Source organism: Lutra lutra, chromosome 11, assembly GCF_902655055.1.
Source record: "Lutra lutra chromosome 11, mLutLut1.2, whole genome shotgun sequence".
NCBI lineage: Eukaryota > Metazoa > Chordata > Mammalia > Carnivora > Mustelidae > Lutra > Lutra lutra.
In genome coordinates this window covers 89,722,137-89,749,367 of record NC_062288.1, presented here as the reverse complement: position 1 = coordinate 89,749,367, position 27,231 = coordinate 89,722,137, and the positions used below count along the sequence as shown (strand labels likewise).

The 27,231-nt window shown below is 42.6% G+C and overlaps 1 protein-coding gene across 3 annotated transcripts in view; it reads right to left on the bottom strand.

Annotated features, from left to right (window-relative positions):
• Positions 1-27,231, bottom strand: part of EXOC4 (exocyst complex component 4) — a 755,957-nt gene that overhangs the window by 151,806 nt on the left and 576,920 nt on the right. For all 3 annotated transcript variants that reach the window (XM_047694109.1, XM_047694108.1, XM_047694110.1), the window contains exon 12: positions 3,387-3,523. In XM_047694109.1, the coding sequence (XP_047550065.1) occupies positions 3,387-3,523 (137 nt within the window). The remainder of the gene's footprint in view (positions 1-3,386; positions 3,524-27,231) is intronic.

Below are 27,231 nucleotides of genomic sequence, written 5' to 3'. Positions count from 1 at the left end.
CAGCAGAATGTCAACTTCATGAAAGCAGCTTCTCGTCTTTTGGTTCATCACTGTCTCTACAAACCCTACAAGTACTCAAGAAACATCGGCTGAATGAATGAAATCCTAGAAATCTGTATGTTGCTTTCAGGATGGGGTAACAAACTGTGTCAACAGTTACTGGAATTAAAGAATATCCTGACAGGCTTAATACATTTAGGCAAGGACCTCGGGGCACCAGAAGTAACTCAGAGCAGAGAATCACAGACCCATTCCTGATCATCTTAGAGGTATGCTGGCAAACAGTGAAAAATGCCCAAGAGCAAAGATGTTCATAAAAAGAAAAGAAAGGGGGCGCCTGGGTGGCTCAGTGGGTTAAAGCCTCTGCCTTCGGCTCAGGTCATGATCTCAGGGTCCTGGGATCGAGCCCCACATCAGGCTCTCTGCTCAGCGGGGAGCCTGCTTCCTCCTCTCTCTCTGCCTGCCTCTCTGCCTACTTGTGACCTCTGTCTGTCAAATAAATAAATAAAATCTTTAAAAAAAAAAAAAGAAAAGAAAAGAAAGTATATGACAGAAATGAGGTGAGTTTGGAGTTAGAGGCAAAATTCTAGAACTGATCATTCAAGATGGTTTGTGAACAATTAGGAAGTGGTCCTCACTCGGAGCCAGGAAGACCTCGCAACGCACAAATCACATGCCTTTGTTCCTATCCTAACTCAGACACTCATTGATTTGCCATAGGGAATGATAAATCTGGCTCAAGGTCAAGAGTCCTGGTTTCCAAGGGTAGTTTGTAAGCTGTCAAATATGAATAAGAGCTCTTGACAAAGGTTCTGCACAGCAGGGTCTGTGGGTCCTGAAAGTAGAAGGATACCTCGTACTGTGTTTTGCACACCTGTATGTGCCCACTCTGGGGAGACCTGAGGGAGGGGGAGCTGCATTATAAAGGTTAGGACTGGAAGGACACCAGCAAGAAATCTAACAAGTCTTTTATGGGGGCAGATGATAAAATACAGGAAGTACTATCATGAATGGTGGTAAGGGTCATCTTTGTCATCAGAATCACAGCTAATCATTTTGGGGGAAACTTACTATTTTGCTAAAAACAGTTCTAGAAGACTAACATTTTCAAAACAACCCTATGAGGGGAGATCTATTATTATTCCTTATAATAATAACATTATTATTATTATATTAATAATAATATAATATTATTCCTTATTATTCCTTCTTGCAGATGAGAAAATTAAGGCACAGGGAGGCTGAGTAACTAGTTGTTCAAGGCCATAGGAACTAGTAAGTGGCAAAGTCAGCATTCAGATGTAGGTTCCAGAGCCTGCTCTTGAGGTATAGTCTGATTTCACATTTAGAAAACCCCAGGAACTCCTGAAATACTGGGTAAAAGAAGTCTCGAGAGGTATGTCCCCAAATTTTCAACTTAGCCTTGTCCAGTTGAACATTTTTTTTTCCAAATGACATACATAAAGAAACTAAAAGATTGCTTATAAAATTAAGAATGACAAGGAATTTGGGGAAGAGCTAAGATTTTCTGATGACAGAATGAGGATTCAAAAATATCTCAGAAGACTGAAACGATGAGCTAAAAATAACATTAAATTTAATGGGTAAATGTGAGATCTTGAATTCAAGTTTTAAAAAAATTCTCTACAAATACAGCACAGAAAAGATAAAGCTAATTTCAACTACTATTTCTTCATATATTTCCTTACCCCTACAGCCAACCAGTGGCCGCGTCCTATAAATTTGGCTCCTAGTGTCTCTTGATTTGTCCCTTCCTCACTATCTCTTTTGCTTCTCTTCAATTCAGAAACTCGTTGCCTCTCTTTCTCTCCCTCCTCCCCCACACTCTTGCTTTTCCTGTCCATCACACACAAAGCTCAGAAAAGTCTCCCTGACGCACAGGTCTGTGCCTGGTACTCCCATTTATTCTTCATCAGTGATTCCCCACTACCTAATTGTACAAGGCCAAGTTCCCTGAGCCTGTATTCAAGAACCTCCATGTTGGCTCAGCCTTCCTTTCCCAAACCCAAACATTCGTCATTTGTTCTTTCTTTCCCTACTCTTCTCACCTCCTTGACATTGCTCTGGTTCCTTCCTTCAGCTCTTTAGCCCAAATCCTGTCTAAGTCCTCCTCATTCTCACTGTCACTCTCTCCTACTTCCTACCTGTCACGGAGGGGCTCCTGTCCTCACGTCGTTTGTTTCTTCCTCCTAGAGCATGTTTACCTATTTTATATTCTCTATCACAAATTAACACCATGAACAGTGGTCTCTGATTTCCTTTTCTGTTCTCTACCAAGAGAATGTCTTGGTCTCTGATTTCCTTTTCTGTTCTCTACCAAGAAGGCAAACTCATTCGAGTTATAATCTCTGACTGACGGACTACTTTATCCTCACATACTCACATTGCCTCGGACCTTGTAAATGCTCAATAAATCTCTGGCAAAGGCGATGCCAGAATGTACCAAGAAGCACCGTGTCCAGCACTGGGTCCTACACAAGAAAGGTAATGATTTTGCTGAACTAACAGGCAACAATGCTGCTACTTCCCCTGTGTCCCTGAAATGTCCTTTATTCTGTCCACCTCCCTACATCCCATCTGTCTTTCTAAAGCCAGCACACATCCACACATCTCACCTGTGAAATCTTTTCTGACTTCAGTCTCCCCTTCTTTTTCTCTCTCATCTTTCCTTCCTTCTGTTCTTTTGTCCCATTTTGTGCAAGTTGCCCCTGATTACTGTACTCTCCTACCTCTCCTTAATTATAGATCACATAAATTTTAGTGTTTTATCATATACTCTTTTCTTCCCTAATTGTTTCAGGTCTTGTCAAGCAGACCATCATTTGCTCCTATTATTAGCTTCTTACCAGAAGTGCTAGGATCTGTTCCATAGCTCAGTGAGATTTCTGAGCCCAGAGAAAAGAAATCAGAGGGAAAACTAAAGGTTTTCCAGTTCATAACAATGGTGTTTCAATTCTGTGGATGCTGGAAACAGGCCTAACTGTCCTGTCATCGTGGTCGGAAGGCTACAGATCAAGCATCTGGAGAAGCACATTTTAAGAACTAAAGAGAAATTATATTGCAGATTATTAAGGGATCCCAAGAATTTCAAACTGCTTTCCTTTAAAGATCTTTCAGGATCACGAGATGGACCGACCACGATCTGGCATCTCCCCAAAGACAAATCTTAACGATTCTAGGTTTTCATGGAAGTCCAGGCTGATACCTTGTCTCTGCCATTCAGCAGCAGTCCTAAGTGGCTCTGTCCCTTGGTCCCTCCCATTCCCTCCTTTGGCGTGACCACACATGCATCTAGGAGGCGCGTGCTCTTGTCAATGCCCTTGCCAAGCGCAGGACACTGGTCAGGGTCGCCGCCGAAGGTCTACCTGCAGGCCGCAGCGCAGGTGTCCTTGTACTCCTGGAGTTTCACGCACACCATGTTGAGGAACTGATCCGAGTACGCGCTCAGGTCGTGCATCAGGTTCATGAGGTCCTGCACGGTCTTCTCCACAATGATTGTGCTCTGCGAGAGGACACAGAAATTCATGAGTTGTTTTCTCTCTCTCTCTCTCTCTCTTTTTTTAATTCAAGTCATGTGTAGGACAAGGAGGGCCAACTGCAAGGATGCCATCATCTAAGACACAAGCTTTCCTGGGAGAGGCAACACTGACAAGTATCGATTAAAAACAACCAAATAATTAACTTGCATGATGCTGGTCTTCCAAAGACCTGAGAAAGCACTTTTTGTGGAAAGACGCAGGACAGGGGTTTATGGAATGGTTTCATGAAATTCTTGGCATCCATGAGATATGGCTATGGCTTTTAAGAAAGAAAATGCATGTTTGGCTGGAGACTGAGTTATTGCATCCAAGGCTGTACTTTGAGATTAGGGACCTACAAAAGGCAACTCAGAGAAAAATGCCCTCCAGGATCTGGAGGAACATAAGGAATAACATGGAGAACATTAGGAGAAGGAAAGGAAAAGTGAATTGGGGGAAATCAGAGGGGGAGATGTACCATGAGAGACTGTGGACTTTGAGAAACAAACTGAGGGTTTTAGTGGGGAGGGGGAGTAGGAGGATGGGTGAGCTGGTGATGGGAATTTTTTTTTTTAAAGATTTTATTTATTTGACAGACAGAGATCACAAGTAGGCAGAGAGGCAGGCAGAGAGAAGGGGAGAGAAGCAGTCTCCCCGCTGAGCAGAGAGCCCAATGCGGGACTCGATCCCAGGACCCTGGGATCATGACCCGAGCCGAAGGCAGAGGCTTAAACCACTGAGCCACCCAGGTGCCCCCCAGTGATGGGTATTAAGGAGGGCATGTATTGCATGGATCACTGGGTGTTATATACAAACAATAAATCTTGGAACACTGAAAAAAAAAAGAATAAAAGATATAAAAGATGAAGGAACAGGCTGAGAGAAGGAAGTCAGCAGAGCCAAGGGCTGCAAGCCGCGCCCTTTCAGCTACACCCCTGTGCCTCGGAGCTAGCCCGGAGTCTCCCTGCTTATAACCCTAACTCTTCCTTGCTAGATCAGAGCGTCTCCTACTGTTTCCACCACTGCAGAAGCAGTGTCCAAAGGGACTCGGACATATTTTAAGAATGGAATTAGAGAAATATCCCAGGGAAACAATAATAATAAGCCCATCTTGCAGCTAGAGACGGATAGTACTGTGCGGCAGTCAGCGTTCTATCTGTAAAGAGGCATATTCAATCAACTCGAAATCTTGGATGAAGACAAGACCGTGTTGTTGAAACCATTAATACTGCCTCTTTCAGAAGGAGCAGAATTACCGTGGAGTAAATATTAATCACATGCCTAGCATTAATCACATTCCTTCCACCCTGGAAGCCTTTGATCAACAATTGGTTTGTTGAAGATGTGTTTATTTACACAGAATTACAGAAGCTATGGTAGACATGGCCATAAAAGTAAACATTAAAAAAAATTTTTTTTTTTGTATGCTGACAGTGACCTGTAGGGGGGGAAAAAAAAATCAAAGGCATTTTATTCTGCTTAAATGCAGACTATGGGGTACAGGGTCTTGGCTCATTTTTTTTTTTATTTCCTTCTGAAAATACAAAGAATGGCTACAACTGGACAGCTTTTCTCAACACAATGGGGAGGATCAGCTTGAGTTATGAGTTCCCCACACGTGCTTATTCAAGATTATGTGGCTGCAGAGGCTTCTTATCTTCTGTCCTGCACCCCCATGACCTCCCCCCTCCCAAAGTAAAATAATCAGAAGGTGAAAAGGAAGGAACGGTTGTATTCTGTAAGGCTAAACCTCACAGGAAACCAAATTATGGTCTCCAAAGAATCCCCACAAGTTCAACTTCCTTTTCTGTATTGATTTTAAGAATAAAGCAGTGCAGCTTCACCCTGATCCATGATCCCGCGCCTCTGTGTTTGTGTGTGAGTGACAGGAATTGATTTGGCTTCACTACATGTCCCCATGCTGCTCAGAAGCATCTAAAATCCTCATCCCGATTCAGAACACAGGATATCCTACAACACGTGGATAGCAATTAATAAAGCAGAGTGGAGTCAGCCATCCTAACAAAGCCCCCTTAAAGGCTAAAACACCGCAGGGAAGAGGAGCACAGGGAAATTGTTCGGGTTTATTGAGAGAAAGGGCCTGGTTCTATTTCCAATTAAGCTATTGATAATTAACTCCGGGCAGGTTTGGGTAACCGCTTCCTTTCTTACGACTCAATTTAGTCTTTTAATAACCAAGATGTTTTGGTGGCTCCTCGACTGGCCTTCATCACTCTGGGATTCAGGTGGCGGGCTGGTGATTTTACACAGAGGGGAAGATGTCTAATTGTTCTCAGATCGTATCAGGTGTGTTTGGTCTCCCTGATTCAATGGTCAACTTCTCAAGAGCAAGACTGGAAAGACTCGAAAGCAAGACTTCATTCCATTTTGTCCATCTCCCATCCTTCCCCTCCCCCACTGGCTGACGAATTCTCAGGACCTTCAGGACAATGCGACTAATAAGGGAAACAGTACTAATAATGTTAGCCCACAGAAATGAAACCTCTCGAATGTCACATACGTCAGGGATCCTAGACACCGGCATCTCTGCACTCCGCAGTATCGCTGGGTGGGTTCAGGGTGGTCTGTGTTTATTCCCATGACCGTGTCAGAGGGGAAGGGGAAAATGCAAGCACCCAGGAATACCCCCCTGAGATAAGGGTTTTGGGGTAAATAGGCAGTACCTACAGGGAATGATTAGAAGGTCGTAGTTTAATTCTAATGATTGTGATTGACAAAAAGCCTATGAGATGCTATATGATTACACACAATTCTCCAGCTATTTGGTTGGTTTACCTTGTCATGGTAGCACTCTGGGTAATCAATCACTATATTCTCTTCAAGGAAAATGACACTGTAGTTTGCCAAATGATGGGTATTTTTACAGGGTAGGGGGGAAAAGTTCCCATTTTCCAAGAATTTATTACAATTTCCAAATCAGTGGCTCTGACAGTTAAGTGTTGAAAGTATCAAATTTCTAACAAGGTCAATTCTGTTTTTATTTATTTGATCTCTCTGGCACCTCAAATGATGTATTAACTTGTTATTAATTTTGGGATTTGCCAATGGTGAATATAATGACTTTATAATAAGTAAAACCCTGATTATATTCATTAGAATTTCTACTAAACATATCACAAGTGATTGATATTTGTTTAGAAGCAACTCAATTCTCATTTCTTGCAACTTATTACCAGGTAATAAAGTCTGGGCATGACATGAAAAATGAGAAAAGGAAAAAAAAAAATCCCAAGATAGCGGATGCAATGAAAAAGCCATTGCTATGAAAAATGGCTAAAGTTTCTTATAGAGATGCACCAGCGGACTAAAATAGGAAGAGGGTATATAAGGACCAGCTTTTTGGTTCTGTGCTTTAAAAAAAATTTAACAAATGAATGAAGATGATTGGATCTTTAAGACCTTGTCCATTGTTTGCCAAATGGGGCTCTGCAGAAGGATACTAATAGTAATATTAGAGAAAATGGACTCTAAGTTCAAGTAATTTGGAAAATGCTGAGTTAAGGAAAATTGAAGTGGTTTCTTCACTGGATGACTTTGGAAACTTTTACCATGCTAATGTCACTGTGAATCTGAAAGAGGCAAATGTGGTATTCAATCTTCCCTTAATTATTTAAGACAACATTTTTCACAGCACAGCATAGATCTCTTCACATCTGGATCAGTGTTTCCAGAACATGGTTTGGGAATGACTCCCCAGTTCTCTGGTCATACTGATGAGGACCCTACATCCAGCGACATGCTTGAAGACTCATAGTGAGTCTAGCTAGGAACCCGGTAAGAATTTAAGCCTCCTGCTCAGTCCACACCTTTCCTACATGCGCAGCCTTTTAAGTTCTGGCCCCTGCATACCTCTCTAACCTTCTCTCTCGCTTCTCCAATCATGCTAACCCTGTGCGCCAACCATAAGAAGCTATTGTTATTCCTTGACCACATCAAGCTACTTCCGGCCCCTGTGTCTTTGAATTTCCTAATCTCTGGGACTGGCATGCCCTTCCTAGTACACGTCTGCCATTCTTGAAAAGTCAGCTCAAAGGCTACCTGCTCTGATTCAAATGCCCCTCGTCAGTGCTACCAGAACACCCTAGGCACAATTTAGTCCCAGCCCTCAATGGGGTATGGCACCCATTGATTCACTTGACTGTCTCTTCTGCTAGACTATCGATTCCCTTAATCAATGACTATACCTCCATATCTCTACGACCTAGGAGCAAAGTATCTGGCATATTGTAGGTATTCAAGAAGTACTGATTAATGAAAATGCACGGCACATTCAGGATGGTGAAAAGACAGATTTAGAGTAGAATTATGATGCAAAATAGTGAGCTAATAGCTGGACGTGTGCGGTGAAATCGGACCCACGGCCTCTTTATTACTATATTACTGTATCTTAATTCCCACAGTTCTATCGGCTGAATATTAACTGTGAGTACAGATTTTATATTTCTCTACAAAAATATTCTGAATTTCACCTAACATTTTCTGTAATGGCAACCCATTATACATACAACAAACTGTGTCAATTTTAAAGTTTAAAGAAATATAAATAAACTCACAAGTCAGGAAAAACAAAACCAAAAACCTTGAGTTTGGGGGTACCTGGGTGGCTCAGTTGGTTAAGCGTCTGCCTTCGGCCCAGATCATGGTCCCAGAGTCCTGGGATCAAGCCCCGCATCAAGCTCCTTGCTTGACAAGGAGCCTCCTTCTCCCTCTCCCACTCCCCCTGCTTGTGTTCCCTCTCCTGCTGTGTCTCTCTCTGTCAAATAAATAAAATCTTAAAAAATAAAAACAACAACAACCTTGAGTTTGGAGAATGTAGTCTGTATGTGGGCTGTTTTAGTCCCTGGAACAGGAATGGTTCAGAGATACTACAGAGACCCCAAGGTTCTTGAAAACCACTTTTTAGGAAGCATTTGAGAGGAAACAGTAAATTCAGACATACCACCACACTATCACCCCTCCCACACACACGCCAGCAATTATGGAGGGAAGGGACTTCACAAATGTTAGATGAGGACAATAATGTTTCTGTTTATTGGGACATAAATTCAACTACCAATCAGTGAAGCTTGTCACACCACGCCATCCTTCTAATTATTATCAGGTCCATGTGATAGCTTGCTGTGAACAATAACAGCTATAGTGATGACAATACTGCTGTAAGCCAAAAGGAAGTCTGCTTTTCATTTTTTAATCTACATTTTGATGTGTGTGAGGTTTAAAATGTTCTGAATGGGTCTGCTCCTTTAATAAGCTGCCTGGTAAAAATCTGTGCCTCCAAGGAGCTGGCACCTGAGCAAATGCCCTTCTACTCTCCTCCCCTTCATCCTCCACTTCACAGGCAGAGCGATCTGTTGAAGACTTCCGTCTCCTACGGAAATGAGTGCTTAAGTCCATCAAAAGACATGAACACCGGGAGTGATAGCAGTTGCAAAAAAAGAGGCGACTGTAGTGTTGTCGTGTGCCTCAGTAGCTGAAGGGGCAGAGACCACGTGGTGTAGTCACACAGTAGAATATTACAAAGCAACGAAAAAGGGCGAGCCACCACGGCGTGTGACAACGCAGGTGGATCTCGCTGACCCTGTGCTGAGTAAAGCATTAAGACAAGAAGTGAAACAACTGCATGACGGCTCTTATTGTAGTTCGAAAACAAGCAGAAGTCATCTCTGGTGGCAGAAGTCAGAACAGTGGCCACCCTTGGAGGACATGGGCCCTGAAGGAGAATGCAAGAACCTTCCAAGTACTGGAAACATCTTGACTGAGCAGCTGTTTCACGAATAAACACATATGTACAAATTCTTCCCACTTAAGGTTTGTATGGCTTATAGTTTCTAAGTTTAAAAGTGATGTCTGATTATGTCTCTCACCAACTTAAAGCTCTTGAGTGCACAAGGGTTTGCATTCTTCAGACCAGCAAGGCCCTTCATGACTGGGCTTCTGTCTCCTCCTCTAGCCATCGGCTTCCACCTCCCCTTGCCTCTCTGGGATCCTCCTACCTGGGGCATCTTCAGCTCTTCGCTCCCATTTCAGGGCCCTGCACTTGCCTACGAAGTTCTGTCCCCTTCTTCCTTTCTTAGGGTACTCTTCCTTATCTTTCAGATCCCAGCTAAAACCTCCTTTCTGTAGAAAAACTCTTCCCAACTTCCATTAGGCCCTCCTGTTAAAAACACCTAGAACATCTCTCTCCTGCCCCTTTGTTCTACTTCTCTGGAGAACGCAGATGAATATACTTTTGTTAGGGGAGGGGAAGAGCCCAACTGGGAGGGACGTCTGGTTGGTGGTTACATACAGGCATGTAAGATGTCAGTCGTGCACAATTCTGTCCAGCTATTATATAAAAGAATAGGTACCCTTCAACAACTTGTCTGACAGCACCATCTGTCCGTGCATAAGTATTCTAGAGCAGTGGTTTTCACTCACGGGCTATGTTCAAATTGTGAAGATGTAGCAATATTGCTGGCGACACTATTATAGGCCACTGGATGCCAACTTTGGGAAGGATGAGAAACTGTCTGCGGGTAGGACAGGGGACTTAATTATTAAAGAGATACACATTTATTATGTAAATATCTTCTCTGACCCAAATATGAGGAGGAGACAAAAAGAGATAACTTCAGGAGATAAAAAGCCAGATCAGACAAGGTTTCCACCCTCCAGCGGTTTTAGATATTAGTAGGAGGAGACCAGTGAGTTCACAAATAAAGACCATAAAGTCTCATAGTTGCTACTATCCTGGGCATCTGTACTTGGTACAGAAGAAGCAGGAGAAGGGAAGTTAACTGCACTGGGATAGTGGTAGGGAAGTGGTGGGAAAGAGGAAGTGATCTTGGACTTGATTTCTGAAAGATCAATAATAACTTATAGATTGACAAAAATGGGGAAAAAGCACTTCAGGTATAAAGAGCAGCATGAATGTGAGGTAGCATGAGGTTCAGGGAAGTGCTGTGATGAGGGTGTGTGTGTGTGTGTGTGTGTGTGTGTGTGTGTGTGTCTCCATCGGGAAGGCTACGAGGGAAGTCAGAGATAAATGTTGGTGGTCCTTGCATAACAAATGTGTGCGTGGTACCTACGTATTTGGAATATCCCTCTTTACCCTCTCCAGCATGAAAATGCAACAGACTAATCCTGTCGGATGTCACTAATTATTAGATGATCCACTCCAACTGTAGGAAGGTAATTTCAAAAGGTTCTACTCTTGAGAAAAGACAAACTTCTATAACGAACAGGGAAACACATTCTAGCAGGTTGAAGAGAATTATAGTTCATAAATAGGCTTAAACAAAGAATACGAGGTCAAATTTTGGGCAATCAGCAATACTGTATCTCTTGAGAATTCACATAAGTGATTATAAAATTTAGCTGTCAGTCAATAACTTGGAAAATGTATGTTATGTAAACTACTCCTAAAATTTTCTTAACATTTTGGCTAGAGGATCACTCTGCTTGAATAAAATCTGTGCCTAACATATCTTATCAGCACAGCTGGCTCTTTATGAGGTTTATTTAGGGGCTTGTGATTTCATATTCAAAACAAAACAATGTAGCAGGAGAGGGGAAGAAAGTATACAACAGTTGCGCTTAGTTAGACTGTGAGATACCAGGGACGATCCTTGTTTCCTAACATGCTTCAGATCAATATGACTGTGTGTCCAGGTTATTGGTTCCCCTGGATAGGTAAGGGAACCCAGGGAGTGGAAATATATCAATGAAAAGGTGAACAGTGACACTTCTAAGACTCTAGCCCAACACACACACACACACACACACACACACACACACACCCAAGTACCTTAAGATTGCTATTCAGCAAAATACACAGTGCTACAGAAGACATAGAAGTTCAACAACATTAGCAGCTGTAGTACTTCTTTTGTGCCAAGCAATGCTCTTGAAACAAGTGGTATTCCAAGAGAAAACGCCAGTTAAGAGCAAAAAAACACTGTAGTGGAATAGCAGTGAAAAGGTGGGAAGAACTGAACTGGGATCTGGAAGATGGGGGCGGGGGGGTTCAGAATACCCGGGGAGGGAGAAGCAAGGCATTTCAGACCAGGGAAAAGCTGGTCTTGTGTGGCAAACAGGAGACGAGGGAGGCTGGAAGGGGAGATTTGCTGTGGAGGAACCAGAGGAGAAAGGACTGACCGGCCAGAGGGCGCCCGCCCAAGGAAGGCCTGGATGGCAGGCTGAGGGCTTCTTCCTGTGGGGACAGAAGCAGGGCAGTGGATAAGGTGGTGGATGGAGCTCAGAATCCCAATCCTAGAGCTGAAAGCAACTATCCACAGTCCAATTCTCTGGCTTTAAAAAGGAAAATCAGAACAAATATTAAAGGGCCTGTCAAGGGTACACAGTTGGCTTAGGATACTTCAAAACCTAGAATCCAGGTCTCTGAGCTCCCTCTGGCCAAAGCTGATGATTAGAGGATCAAGTGGAATCAATTATTGTAGTTGATGATTTTTATTGAAAAACAAAACAAAACAAAACAACAACAACATGGAAAATCAATATCAGGAGACAGAAAAAAATTCGTTTGTCACCCTTTGAGGTGACTATTGAATCAAATTCTTTGAAAATTGATAAAGAGAAAGAATTACTCATTTACTCTGTCTTTCTGGTAGAAACCATATCTATTTCAGGATTACCAAATAGGGAAAAGTTCTCCTTTAATGAAGAATGCCAACTAAGAAGTAGGGAATAACAGAATTAGAAAATCATTTCAAGTCTCTAATAAAGCAACTGATTTGGGTAAAGATTATCCATTGCATTAAAACAAATCAATGAAAGTTGATAGGGAAAATGAACGTTTTTATAGTGGCAAAAATACACTGCAGAGATTACTTTCCGGACACACGAGGAAAACTGTAACTACACGGTGGAGGGACGAGATGGTTGCAATTCCCATCCAGGGGCCAACCTTCACATCACAAATGTTAGGAAGGTCTGCGTATGTGACGGAACATGAAATCTAACATCATCCATTATATATTCTTATTGACACCATTTAACGTCAATCTAATCGCACTTTTTAAAGATTTTATTTATTTATTTGACAGACAGAGATCACAAGTAGGCAGAGAGGCAGGCAGAGAGAGGGGAAGGGAAGCAAGCTCCCTGCTGAGCAGAGAGCCCGATGCAGGGCTCCATCCCAGGACCCTGGGACCATGACCTGAGCCGAAGGCGATGGCTTAACCCACTGAGCCACCCAGGCACCCCTAATCGCGCTTTTAGATCTATATCAAGTAAGAGGAAACAGGAAGCTATGAGGAATACAGAACACGGGACAGTGCAGAGCACAGGTGGCTGGCTCTGTTCAACACATCAATGTTGGGGGGAGAAAAGGACTGTTCTAGATTAAAAGAGCCACGTCACAATTACAGTCATAGATGGAATCCTAGTTCGGCTAAACTTATTGTAAAGAACACTTTTGCAAAATGTGGGAAATCTCAAATTTCTAGATATCAGAAGATATTAAGAACTTACTGCTCACACCCATAACCATGACAATGTCATTGTGATAATGAAGAAAATGGTCTTATTTTGTAGAGGAGTAATACTAAAGTATTTTGGTATGAAATAGCTTGAAGCCTTGCTTCAAACATGAGAAACCCAGAGGAAACACAGGAAGCACTAGTTCTCAGAAGCTGGAGAAAGTAAACGAAGTGAGCCCTGTGAGTGCCCAGCTGGAGATTCCAGGCCACCATGCAGGGAAGGGGTGGGGGGTGCCCGTAGGGAGCCTGGAACTCATACTGAGTGGAGGACACAGAATCTGGAGCTTTGGAAGGTTAAGGGAAGGAGGACTTTGTGGGGGTGAAATACTTGAGGGGAGGGAGCTGTACAGAAAAACCAAGGGAGAGGGAGAGTTCCAGATCGTTCTGGAAGTCTTTAGCAGAGTCCCCTCAAATCTTTGGCTGAGTACTGATCTGTGCCTGTGGGGCAGGAATTAAAAATGCTGGTCAAAGAACTACCTAAAAAAAAGCAGGTGGAATTCCCAGACTTCACACAGGGCCAGGAATGGTTTGCATTAGCTAGAGTGATGAGCATAGACTCGGCGTTGGATTGAGTCCTCAGGAAGGTGCTGTGTCTCAGGTAGAAGGGGGAGTGGGGGCAAACTAGCCTTAGATTAAAGGTTGCCCTGGACATGTCTCACAAAGCCTGGAAGCACATCTTGAAATGATCAGTGTAAATCTATCACTAAAACATGTCCTAAAGCAAATCTCAATAATATTTAAAGTGCTACAATAAAACCCAGAACCCCAAATTGTAAATAATAGTAATAATAAATCAGCATGCCCAGCATTCAACAAAAGTCTGCCTGGCATGCAAAGACGTGGGAGAATACATAAGGAAAAGGAAAATAGTTCAGAAGAACAGTCCCAGAAATGACACAGATGATAGAATTAGTAGACAAGGAGGTTAGAACCACCGTGATAAATACGTTCTTATGTTCAAGAACATAAAGCAAAACGGGAACATGACAAGAGAAATGGAAGACACAGCAATAGAAACTACCCAAAATGAAACACAGAGGGAACAAATGACAACGATGAAACAGAGAGTCAGTGAACTGTCCATGGGACAGTATCAAGCGAGCTAATATAGGTAACTAACGTTCCCCGAAGGAGGCGGAGGGCAGGAACAATACATAATGGCTGGACATTTTCTGCACCTGATGAAAACTTTATGCCCACAGATCCAAGAAGCTCCGTGAACCTCAAACGGAAGGTGACAAAGACTACAGCAAAACACGTTATCACCAAATTGCTGAAAAACAGTGAGATTAACAGAAAAAAAATCTTAAAAACAGCAAGAAAAAAAGGAAATGAAGTCTGAAAGGAAAAATGAAGAATTCAGGCCTTTTGACCCCCATCTCAATACTCTCTCTAGGGCTCCACACTGTGCCCGGTCCTGGGGAAGGTGGTGCGAGATGGAGGGGGATGAGGCTGACATGCGGCGGTGACAGCCAGCTGGCCATCTGGGGCCCCGGCAGGAGTGTGGGGTGGCTTGGCCAGCGGTGATGGGGGAGCAGAGGATCCGAGAAAGAAAGGAAAGAACAGGGACAGAGAAAAAAAAAAGTGGGGAAAACGAAGTATGGAAAAAGCCAAGAAAGAAGAGTTTCAAGGAAGAGGGGTAGTGTAAAGTCCTCTGAGTTTTATGAACAAACAAACCACTCACAAAATCCTCCACTAGAGAAGGAAAACTCTCCAATGTTAGACTGTCTCCAGGTAGCAGTGTGCCCTGGAATTTTACTCTCTTTCTGCCCATATTATCCCATGTGCTAATGTCTAATTACATACACATTAAAAAACAAACAAACAAACAAACAAAAAACTCAACCATCCTTCATTCTTTTCCTTAACCCAACCAACACAAACTGTTTTCTTTAAAAAGATGATTTATGGGGCACTTGGGTGGCTCAGTCAGTTAAGCGACTGCCTTCAGTTCCGGTCATGATCCTCCCACTGGGGTCCCTGCGCAGTGGGAAGCCTGTTTCTCCCTCTCCCTCTGTCTGCCACTCCCCTCCTGCTCGTGCTCTCTCTCCCTGCCAAAGAAATAAATAAAATCTTTTAAAAAAATAACAAAGGGAATTTACACAAAGAAAAGCTTAATAGCAAGAAAGCATAAAAGTAAAAAGGCATGAAAATGAACAAATATAGATGAACTTACATGAAATATATATATTCAAAGTTAACCAAATTCTAGCCCCTAGCGACTTCATCGATGAAGGTAAAATACTCAAGTACCCTTGTTTCCTTTCTCTTATTTTGGATATATCTGCAAAAATAAACAGCATTTGTAGAATATAAATACGAATGTGAGAACAAGTTACCTACCTATTTACCCACCTGTCAATCTATCCAATATTTACTGAACACCTACTATGTGCCAGACACTACCCCTATGCTGCATCTGGGAATACAACAATTATAAAGAAGTGGGTCACACAGAGTTCTAAGAGCTTTATAGGCAGCATCTCATTTAACTCCTTATAAATTCTATTTAACTATCTATAAGATGGGTATTGTTATCATTATTTTATAGCCAAGGAAAATGAAGTACTAAGAGATCAAAGAGTTGGGCACCTGGGTGGCTCAGTGGGTTAAGCCTCTGCCTTCGGCTCAGGTCATGATCCCAGGGTTCTGGGATCTCTGCTCAGTAGGGAGCCTGCTTCCCCTCCTCCCTCTCTCTCTCTCTGCCTGCCTCTCTGCCTACTTGTGATCTCTCTCTCTGTCAAATAAATAAATAAAATCTTAAAAAAAAAAAAAAGATCTCAAAGAGTTGTCCAAGGACATGCAACTAGAAGACTGTAGCTTTAGTCAGGATGTCAACCCAGGCAGCCTGAACCTTTTGCGGCTGTTTTTCTAGTAAAAACAGGAACAGTGAGTGATGAGTTAATCTTTCCAGGCAGTCTAAGAAGCCAGGTGCGGCCCGGTCAAGGTGAATAAGGACTGACTATGGAAAGATGTCACGATGACCTTCAGACGATGGTTTCAGTGCTACAGCTGGTGGAACCAGAACCAGATTTATGGGAAGCTGTGAAGGCGCTGTGTGGTGAGGGGACAGAGATGCTCCTCTGAGACATCTGTCAGTGAGAGGGAGGTGGGAAGTAACCCAGCAAGCAGACAGGACAGAGTCAGGATAGGATGGAGATGGAATTCTCTTGCTGGTCACCAGGCTATTCTGTATGACTGGCCTTCTGGAGACCAAGGCCACTCCAATGCCAGCAGCTCAGCCAAGAGACTCTTCAGTGACAGTTCTGAGGCAGCAAGGAATCTAGGCTCTGTCTCTTCACACTTTCCCGATACTTGAACTCTTTGGTTCACCCAGAATGCCCATCTCATGCGAAAGTCCTGGACTATGGACCTAAGACTGCCATACAGGCTCAGGCTAATAATCCAAACTATTTTAAAGTTATCTTTCTGAAATTATGTTTTCGCATAATTTTCCATGCCCTGCTAACAACATTACCATAGCAATTTTTAACACCCTTCTTCCTGAGAACTCAGAGTACTTCGCAAATATCTCAATCAATATCCCAACAGATTGTGAGAAAGTAGAGCAGTCATTATCATCCCCATTTTTTAGCAAGTCTAACACTTAAAAGCGGTTTCAAGGAACAAGTATAACACTTAGGAAGAGGTTTTTAAAGAACTCTAGAACATCAAGCCGCCACCAAAGGTGGCCATAAGTGTTTGCATTTCTTTATAGTTCTCAAATTCTTGTTCCACTCTGACTCGTTTCTGTTATGCCACAAAGCAGCTGGATCCACAGAAACCCTTCTCTTGAGGTAGTAGTATATCCTTCAAGCATTTTCTGTGATTATTTTGTCCTTTGAAAGATTTCACATCCTTTGCCACTCCATTTAGTGCCAATAGACAAACGAAGCTGGAAATTCACAGAGCAGGACCATTATATTTCTTCTTTTCTGCCGGCAAAGGCCGGGTCTCTTCAGCAGGAGACACCATGACCCACAACGAGGCAGGAGTCACGAGGGAAGAGTCATGGATATGTAAATCAGCGTGTCAGAGGAGGAAGTCCGGCCGGACCCAGTAAGAGTCGCATACTACGCACACATTTGTTCCACTCCATGTGGGCTCACCTGTCTTTGGTGGCTCATTCCACCCAACAATCAATTATGCTGACAAGTTCCCCTACACATTGTTTCAGCCTCAGTTACTCATGGCGCTCAGAGGTGAGATCTGGGGCCCCCTTAGGAGAAGAATGAGCAAGGAGCTTGGCTTCCAGGAAAATAGAACATATGGAACTGTTTGAGGGAGACAGTGTTCGTGCAAGCGTGCACACACAAGGGAAAATTTGTTCAAGGGTAAAGCTACAACTCAGATATGCCTCATATAGGGAGAGACGACAAAATTGGTGAAGAGCGCATACATTTTTTAAAAGTAGGTCTTGTTTTTGATTAAACGGGCTGTTGCAAACCCAGCATTCCAGTTCATTCTAGGAATAAAGTGAATGAATGGGTCCATATGATCGCTGTACGTTGAGGAAACCAGTATGTGCCACTGGGCAAAAATTAAGTGACTAGGACCCAGGGCTCTGAATGTGGTTTTAAGACTAACTTTAAGACACTGAACAAGTTAGTCTTCCTTTCTTCGTTCCCAAGGAGTGTAATAGTCTGTGTGAACCACATCTCCAGCTGGCCCACCAACTTCACCTTTAACCCATTTTCCCAAGTTGAGGAGATGAGTCATTCGCATTTACCCTTCCTGGATTTTCATTACCAAAGCAGACTTTGAAGAAGGAAGAGAGAGGCCTCCATGAGATCAGAAATTACCACAATGGATCCTGATAAACCAAACTCAAGGGCATCCCACCAAAGTCTGTGTGAATGGAAAGGCAAGAGAACCATCCATGTACTGCCCAGGGAAGCAGCTTTGCTCCTGAATCAAGAATGGTTAGTGGTTAAAAAAATCAGAATATGGAAGCTTTAATGTATTTCCTTCTAAGACAATCTCTTCAACACAGCAAACACCCACGCCACTGGGAAGGATAAAGCCAACACATATACAATAATTTCCCAACTTTAAGGTTTCACCAACCAGGAAAAATAAATGAACCAACATAGATCCAACTATTTTGCCAAGTTATGGTGCTTAAAATAAAACAAAATAAAAACAGATCACTTACAATACCACTGTCTTTATAAAAGTATGATTAAAAGCATGAGTATGTTAACACTAAGACAATGGAGGAAAATATCAGAAAAAAGTCCTTTCTAAGAAAGTAAACTGGAAAACACACACACACACACACACACACACACACACATACACACATACACACTGACCTTAGTTTTCCCATTTCCTATGCATCGTATTTTAGGCTGGCAGGCCCAGGTTGGACTGGACTGGGGACCACTGTGCTAGGATGAAGGGGTTAGGAATCACTAGCAGAGGACATGCTTTCCAGATCACTCTGCCTAATGAGGCACAAATGCCAACGGACAATGTTCAACGGTTGTGACTGTGCTCAGCCTTGGGGTGGGGTGGGAAGGGTTTTGATTTTAAGTGGGAATTCATCATTCTACCAAACTGGGACTTCATATTCATTCTAGAGTCTCTTATTAGACCAGGAATGAGAACATGAGACAGGCTCACATGTTTTTAAAAGCAAGAGAAATTAAGTGCACAAAGATTCAGCTGTCACAATGTTATCTTTGGATCTTAAGTATAAATTTGTTTAAAACACAAAATTAATATAAAACTCAAAAGTATTAAATGGAATGATAAAATTGTTCAAAGCCTCTTCCTGTGGGTAACTGAGAAGGCACTGTAAGAGCATGTGGATACAATTTGGAAAGAAAACTCTAATGATTCATAAAATTACCACAGTTCCCATGTAACTGGAAACAATAGAGCCTACTGCAAAATACAGACAGAGCATTCAATTCATTTTAATGGTTTCTCGTTTTTTTTTCTTTTAAACTCTCTGCTCCTTTTATCACTATGATCTTTTTTTTAAATGAAAAGTAGAATGTCCCTGCTGCCCATTTTCTTCTTGTATTGTTTCCCTTTTGTTCTAAAAATGAGGGTAAAATTAAGTGCTTAGATCACTAGAGATTTCCAGATGGTCAGACAAATGGGTCCTGAGGCTCCTGGGCTTGCGTTTTTCATAGACACGGGCAGACATCTCTCACTCGGTCTCCATGGCTCTTGCTCAATACAAATCTGATTTAGTCCAAGTACCTTCACTGTGTGACAACCACATTTCTGCCTAGAATGAGGATCCAAATTGACTTCATTGCTTCAGTCAAAATGGGACTTTTTAAAATGTATTTCTAAAGTATCCCTTTATTTTCCAATTACATATATTTGCAATAAAAGAGAAAAAGTTTATATTACATATATTTGAATCTTTGCAGATTATTTGGAAATGTTTACTGTTTTTCTTTTTTTTTGTTGTCTCCCTTCCTGCTCTCGACTCTTCCTCTGGCTTATTCTGTTAACCCTTTTCTCAGTCCCCTAGAGCTACTGTTCCTGCGTCACCACCCCAAGCCAGGCTTTCTCTTCCTTATTTTCATGTGTTTCTTTTGCTATTGTAGGATAGAGAACTTCAACTCTCTACCACACAGCGAGTCTGCAGGTCAGAGCTCGGTAACTGCTGGAGGTGTAGATTTTGTAAATAAGTATGCATGGGTCGCCTACTGTATGCCACACTTTACTCCAGGTGCTCTTAAACTGTTAACTCATTTATTTATGAGGTAGATACAATTACCTTCACTTGCCAGATGGCAAAACTGAGGCAGACAAAGCTTAGGAAAAACCTGAGGTGACACACTATATAGTGAATGGTGCGGTCCGAGGAAAAGCCAGTCAGTCTGGCTCCAGAGTCCTTGCTTTCAAGAAGAATAAGGAGAAGGAAGGAAGGAGAGGGAAGGGGGGGGAGAAAATGGGGAGGGGGAGACAGAGAGAGAATTCATGGCTGATTCACTGAGAATGAGCAGGAGGAGGGAAGGGCAGCCTAGGAGAAGCCATGGCTCTACCGTAAAAATCTGAGCTTGGCGTTCTCGAGGGCTCTGGGCAAGGAAATGAAAGGCAGGCGTGGCCATACTGGAGGAAGAGTTCTGTGACCTTGAAGATAAATGGTCACTCATGCAGCTGAAGGTCATCAGTGATGGTACTATTGGCAGCAGTAGAAGAGAGTCACGTGACTGGCAGTGTGCTGGGAAATGTTTAGCCACTGGCTCTCCGGGGAGATGAGGGAGTCCTGATCAGTAGCGTTTGCTGGTTTCCATGTGTACATACTCCCAGCATGGACGATTTCACTACCAATGTGATGTCACTGACCTTCGGGCTGGGGAGAGATGTGCCCAGCGACACCCAGAATAATAAGTATTTCTGGCATTGGCTCAGTAGATGCAAAAGCCCGAGACGGTAAAAGAATCAAGAAGTGATGAGTTTGAGTATTCCCTTTGTTTTTAGTATTTTAGAGCTTTTTTTTTTTTTTTTAAGATTTTGTTTAGTTATTTGACAGAGAGAGACACAGTGACAGAGGGAAGACAAGCAGGGGGAGTGGGAGAGGGAGAAGCAGGTCTCTGGCTGAGCAGGGAGCCTGACATGGGGCTCAATCCCAGGACCCTGGGATCATGACCTGAGCAGAAGGCAGAGGCTTTAACAACTGAGCCACCCACGTGCCCCAAGACTTAGGTTGTAATAATGTCTAAAATTACAAAATTTCTGAAAATTTCACAACCAGCTCTTAGAAGCCTGTAGGAGCCAACAGCCACAAAACACCAGGGGTGACTCACTGAATGCATCTACTCTCAGATAAGTGGATGGACAGGGGTCTGGAGACTTGAACCTCATCAAGTCCCAGATTTGCCACAATGAGGAAATGAATGCAGGGAGAGGGAGACGAACAAATATGACAGAGTTTAGGAAAAGCAGAATATCTAAATCGAATCTGAGGAACAAAGAAAGAGGTCAAGGTCAAGGGTGAAAAAGAGTTTGAGAAGGTAAGTTCAGAGGCCCGAGTCTGCGTTCTTGAGGATGCTACAGACCACGAGTGGCAAACCAGAGAACTCTGCGGAATGGGGCCATCCATCCTCACGCTCCCCAAGCAAGGCTTCGCATCTTCGTTCTCTGTTCTACATTGACTCTATTTCTGGGTATGGAAAGAGGTCAAGCAGGAGACAGAGGACACCTCATGAACTGGCAAGCTTTAGGTGAACATTAATGATAAACTAGGCAAAAAGAATGTAAGACCAGGAATTCAAGAAATACTGTTTGTACGCACATCTAGATGTGGCACAGAGAAAAATGTGCACGCAAAGCTCTGAACCACACAGAAGAAAAGCTCAACTATCACAGGGAACTGGCAATCTTTGGGGAAAGCCAGTCTGTCTCACTCAGCAAGGCCTCCCTGGAGTCAAGCACATACTCAATACATGTATTTTTCACTAAATGAATTTCCATTATATCTGTTCCACGAGGTAACTGTCTTTGAAATTCTTGTCACTTGAATACAAAGGGACTCTGTGTGTGTATGACTGAGAACTACTTTTTCATGGAAAACTTTCTGCCTTTTTCTTTATTGCTCAAGATTCTAGTAATACTTGAGAATTCATGAGCTCACAAAGGAAGGCACATTTAAAATGTCTGACTTCCAGCTCTTCCTTCCACCTTACTGGGAGCAGCACAATACAGAATTTTTATGTACATAGCGCTTATCAAATGCTTGCTGAATTCAAAGATTAGTGGAAGATTCATCTCATTACTCCAAACTGCCAAATAATGGGCTATTTTGCTAATTGACACCTGAACATATAATTATAACTGGCAACCCTACAGAGCAGAGCACCTCGGGTCAAAAATCAGCTAGCTTCCAGATCCCAAGGGGCAGAGTGTGGATTGAATTGGAAGTTAGTTAACGTAGTTCTCACTTTTGTAATTGCAAAAAGGAAGCCCAGCTGTAAGCCTCAGGACGGCGTTGGTAAAGCCAATACTGAGATTGAGGTCCTTCTGGTTTTATTGAATATTGTGTTCCTGCTCCCCTGGCTCTCCCTTGCTTGAGCGGTAAGGATTTCCTGCCATAAAAGTCCGGTTGATGTGGTACAACTTGTTTATAAAAAAGTGTAATGTCTAATGAAGAAGAATGTCTAACCTTTATCAACTTCTTTTTTCCAGAACAATCACTCAGTGACTGTTCTTGTGCATTTACTACCAGCATCTCCTACTGTGCTATGGAGATGTAAATGAAGAAGTGGGGGGGTGGGGGAAACCAAGCTTCATTAAATACCTTCTGTGTGCCCCAGATTATGCTAAGCAGGGCAACACGAGTCCTCTTACTTAATCCTCACAAAACTCACCTGACAGAGAAGATTGGGAGCTTCAGAAAAGCTGAAGTCCCTGTCTAAGATAACACAGTAGGTGGTGGGGCCCAGAGCTGCCCTCAGACTGATCCCACTCCAAACCGTGCTCTTTCCACTACTCCCGTTGGCAACTTAAATTCCAAATTCTCAGGCCAGGCAGGGCCTTAGAAAACTACAGCCTGGTGTTAGTCTTCTTGGAGAGGCTGTAAAAGAGGTACACACAGAAATTCAGCTACCCACACGTGGTATAAACGAATGCTTTTCATCATGGCCTGAGATCCTCCCCAAGGTTTTATAGACAAGTTACAATCTGAGTTGGGGCCTTCAGGGAAGGTGGGTAGAAAAGATGGACCTTCATGGTACGGGGAGTTGGAAAAGATAGGGGACAGGTATTCCATATTCCTCCAGCTACCTGAGAGGAGAGGCAGGGCAGGGCCTTCTGACTAAAGACACAGGTAGCAGCAGTGAGAACAACATACCTAGGGGAGAATTTACTTCTGGGTGAGGAAAACAGATTTAACAAACACATCTATTCTCTCTTGCTCCCCAGATCTCTGAAGCAACAGTAAAGAGATTATTTTTGTCCACGAGAAAAACGTATAAGGATTAAGAAGAACAGGAGGGGAGAAGACAAAGGGAACACAAGTGTGGAAGCTGGAAAGCCCATCAGAGTGGTCATTGGCTGTAACAGACGCAGGAAAGTGCAATCCTAGGTCAGGAATGGAAAGCTGAAAAGCAAACCCATCTCGGCTGCGAATTCCCGACAGCCCTAGGCACCTCTGGATGTGGGGGTAACAGGGAAAGGGTGGTTACTAAAAGGATTAGTTCAAAGTCTGTTGAGAAGGTGGTCAGTTTCTCAAATCCCTCCCCCCACTGGAAAACAGGGCAGTCTCTCCTCCACCCTGGTAAAAACCTGAAGGTTTATTCTCTGTAAAACAGATCTCTGGACTAGGAGACAGGATAAATAATTAAGAGTGGGGGGAAAAAACAACAACAACAGCAGAATTAAGTGAATCTATGCATATCGATGCATAGATGGAGGCCGAGAACCTCCAGCCTTCTCTCCCATCCTCTTCCCATTTGGTTTCCTGGATGCTGGCAGGGAGGCCTCTGGTCTCCAGAGAGCAGATCAGAAAATCCTTCTCTGTGGAGCCTGGTCCAAGAATGACCTAACGATACTCACATTGGAGGTTTCCCAAACAAATGCCCAATTAAATCTTCATGGTTCTGACCCCAGCCCAAGCCAGGAAGTGAGATCAGAAGAATAAAGAAAAGGTAAAGCGCTCTTGCCTTTAACAGCTGAAAAATAGGATCTCTTTGAACCAAACTCCATCTAGAATTATTACAAAAGACAATGTAAAGTATTATAATTTACCTACAACAGCAAATCCTTCTTATTTTTTACCTTCTGTGTTCCTGGCGATTTATTTGATTACCGAATGGATGAAATGACCTCAAATTCATGCTGGTTTAAATGAAAAGGCCATTAGCACACATGCTTTAAAGATCCCTTGGAATCATATAGTGAGATAACTCACAGAGCTCAGTACACACGCTACCATCTTCCTTTAATTAAGTTAATCAATACACATTTGCTCAGGGTTCTAGTGAGAGGACCTGGTGTCTTTCAATGCGCACACCTACCTCTGAGGCTTCTAAAAATTAGTCTTTGGGAGGTTTAAGTAAGTGATTAGCATTTTCCACTATTACCCTACAAGTCCTACCATGTATCACATTTAAGTGGATGTGGCAGGATCATCTTCTGAGACACTAAATCATGGTCTGCCACAGGAATGCAGGGGTCAGGTCGGGGGGTGGAGATGGACTCAAGAGAGATTCTTCTCCTTCCCTGCTCCCACTTGTGAAAAAACAAAGAATGAAATCTTTGTTTCTCCAGGGAAAGGATTAAGAGCTTCCTTTTGCATCAAGGAGCTCCCCCAAAGCAAATCTACCACCCAGGTCTCTGGGTAAGGCAGAACGAAGTCTGTGTGCTTCAAAAGGATGATGTCAGTGATGGTGATGATGTCAACACCAAGCTTCTCCTGAGTGCTGGCCATGTGTTAGGCAGTGTGCATAGTTATAGCCAAGTTAGAAACTGACATGTTAATTTACTTAATTCTTACACAGCCCTGTGAACAAAGTACTATTACTGCTATTTTGTTTCAGAGAGAGGTCACACAAGCATGGGGGGAGGGGCAGAGAGAGAATGCCAAGCAGACACCCTGACTCAGCCCTACCTCCCTGTGAGCATGGAGCCCGATGTGGGCTTAGGACCCGAGATCATGACCTGAGCTGAAATCAAGACTCGGACCCTTAACTGTGCCACCCAGGGGCCCCTGTTACTGCCATTTTACATGCACAATAATTCTTCACTAATCACTTTCATGTTTCAGACTAGGATTTCTCAAATAAAATCCCAATTCCTAATAGGTGGTTTGCTTATTTTAAAATAATATTCAGTGAAACGAAATTCCAGTATAGCCATACATGTTATATAATTTCTTACACTCCCATCTCTGATTTTTCTAAAATATATTCGAATACAGAAAAAATGTGAATAAAGACACAAACATTCACCTCAAACATAAATTCATTTAAAATAGTTCATATACTTAAATGTAAATGCAAAGCTATAAAGTCCAATTAAAAACATAAGGGAGAAACAGGCTCTTGCTCAGCAGGGAACCCCACGTGGGGCTTGATCCCAGGACCCTAGGATCATGACCTGAGCCGAAGGCAGACGCTTAACCAACTGAGGGAGACAACCCATGAGAGACTCTTAACTATCAGAAACAAAATGAGGGTTGCTTGAGAGGAGTTGGGTGGAGGGAGGGGATAATTGGGTGATGGGCATCAAGGAGGGAACGTGATATGATGAGCACTGAGTGCTACACACAACTGATGAATTACTGAATTCTACGTCTGAAACTAATGACGTTACTATATATGGGCTAACTGAATTTAAATTTAAAAAGTAGGGGAAAATCTACATAAATTTTGGTTTGTGATTTAGATACAACATCCAAAGCTTAAATCCTAATAAAAATAATAATGTGGAATTCAGGAGGTTTTGACATTTGCGACAACATGGATGAACCGAAGGGGTGTTACGCTCAGTGAAATAAGAGAAAGACAAATACCGTATGATTCCACTCAAATGTGGAATCTAAAAAGCAAAAAAAAAAAAAAAAAAAAAAAAAAAAAAAAAACCCAAAAAACAAAACCCAAAAACAAAACAAAACAAAACAAAAGACAAACAAAAAGCAGAAACAGATCCATAAACACAGACAACTGGTGGTTGCCAGAGGGGAGGGAGGTTGGAAGATGGGCAAAATGGTGAAGGGGTGGTGACTTATAGGCTTCCAGGTGTGGAATGAGTCATGGGGACAGAAGGCCCAGCATCGGGAGTATAGTCAGTGATTCTGTGATAGCACTGTGTGGTGACAGACGGTAGCTGTACTTGCAGGCGAACACAGCATAACGTGTAGAGCTGTGAAATTACTATGTTGCATTCCTGCCTACTGGAGCAGAATCCATAGATCTGAATGTAACCTCATAACGACTCATTACAAATGAACAACTCACCATCATTAACATCAACCTTTCTATTTAGCAATAAACCATGCCTTTAAAGACTATTATACCAGGAAGAAAAGTCTGTAGCCACTTAAACGGCTCCAAACCAGCATGTTATTTTATGATTTTATATAGCTTTTCTTACAGAGAGCAGCAGCTATGAAACCTCAGTGCTTTGAATAAAAAGTAGCAGTAGATTCATTGTTGTCAATTTCTGCAATTGCTAATTTGCTGCTTAAAATATTGGGAACCAGAAAATCAGACATACTTGTCCAGAATAGGCTTTGACTAAGAGTCTGTGGGTAAAGCATATGGGCTCTGGTTCCTACCTTCATGGGGGCCACCATTGATGAAACTGGGCAGCTTTCAAGTTTGCTTATACTTATCAACTTCTGGCACTTATTTTCTTAATCAATCCCCCACTTAGAGGCAGTAAAAATCAAAGGACATCTCTATCCTCTCCAAAAACCAAGTGTCCAAAAGCCAAGTGTGCAAAAAGTACTATGAATATTTTGGTAAATGAGAGCGGATTCATGATCTAGATGTATTTTTCAGATACCTGTGATAAAATTTGAATTTCTTGAAAGCAAAGCCCAGTCTTAGTCATTTCTATGTACCTCCGAGCACCTACACATAGTTAGCTATTGATCATTATTTATTTCTTGAAGTAACCGTTGCCTTATGAGAGACGTGACAGTTGAGCTAGTAATATTTAGGTATTTGAAGGTGGGTGGAGGGGCATCCCCGTAGAGAAAAGCGAAGGAATAAGAACATAGAAGAATGCTCTCCACATATCAGGGACTGGCTGAGTTTGGCTGAGGTCCCTGAATTATCTCTAGTGATACATAAGAGAAAAAAAATATACAAGTTGATACCATCTCTGGCTTGCATACAGTGCATTTAGGTCAATGATGAAATTACAGGTATGTTGAGGCTCTTGAAAAGTTTAAGTGCTGTCCAGTGTTCTGGATAGGTTCTAAGGAATTTCCAGATCACTTCTGGCTCTGCTTTCCAGATGATGAGTATGAGTATTCTTTCAGGACTACAGATTTTTCTTTCTTTCTTTCTTTCTTTCTTTCTTTCTTTTTTTTTTTTTTTTTTTGAGATGGACAGGAAGAGCACGTGCCCAGCATGGAGCCTAATGCGGAACTCGATCTCACGACCCTGAGATCATGACCTGAGCTGAAATCAAGAGGCTGATGCTCTGTGGACTCAGCCACACCCAGGCAAGTCCCTTAGGACCTAAACAATTTAAATTTCGTGCCTAAAACTCGGAAA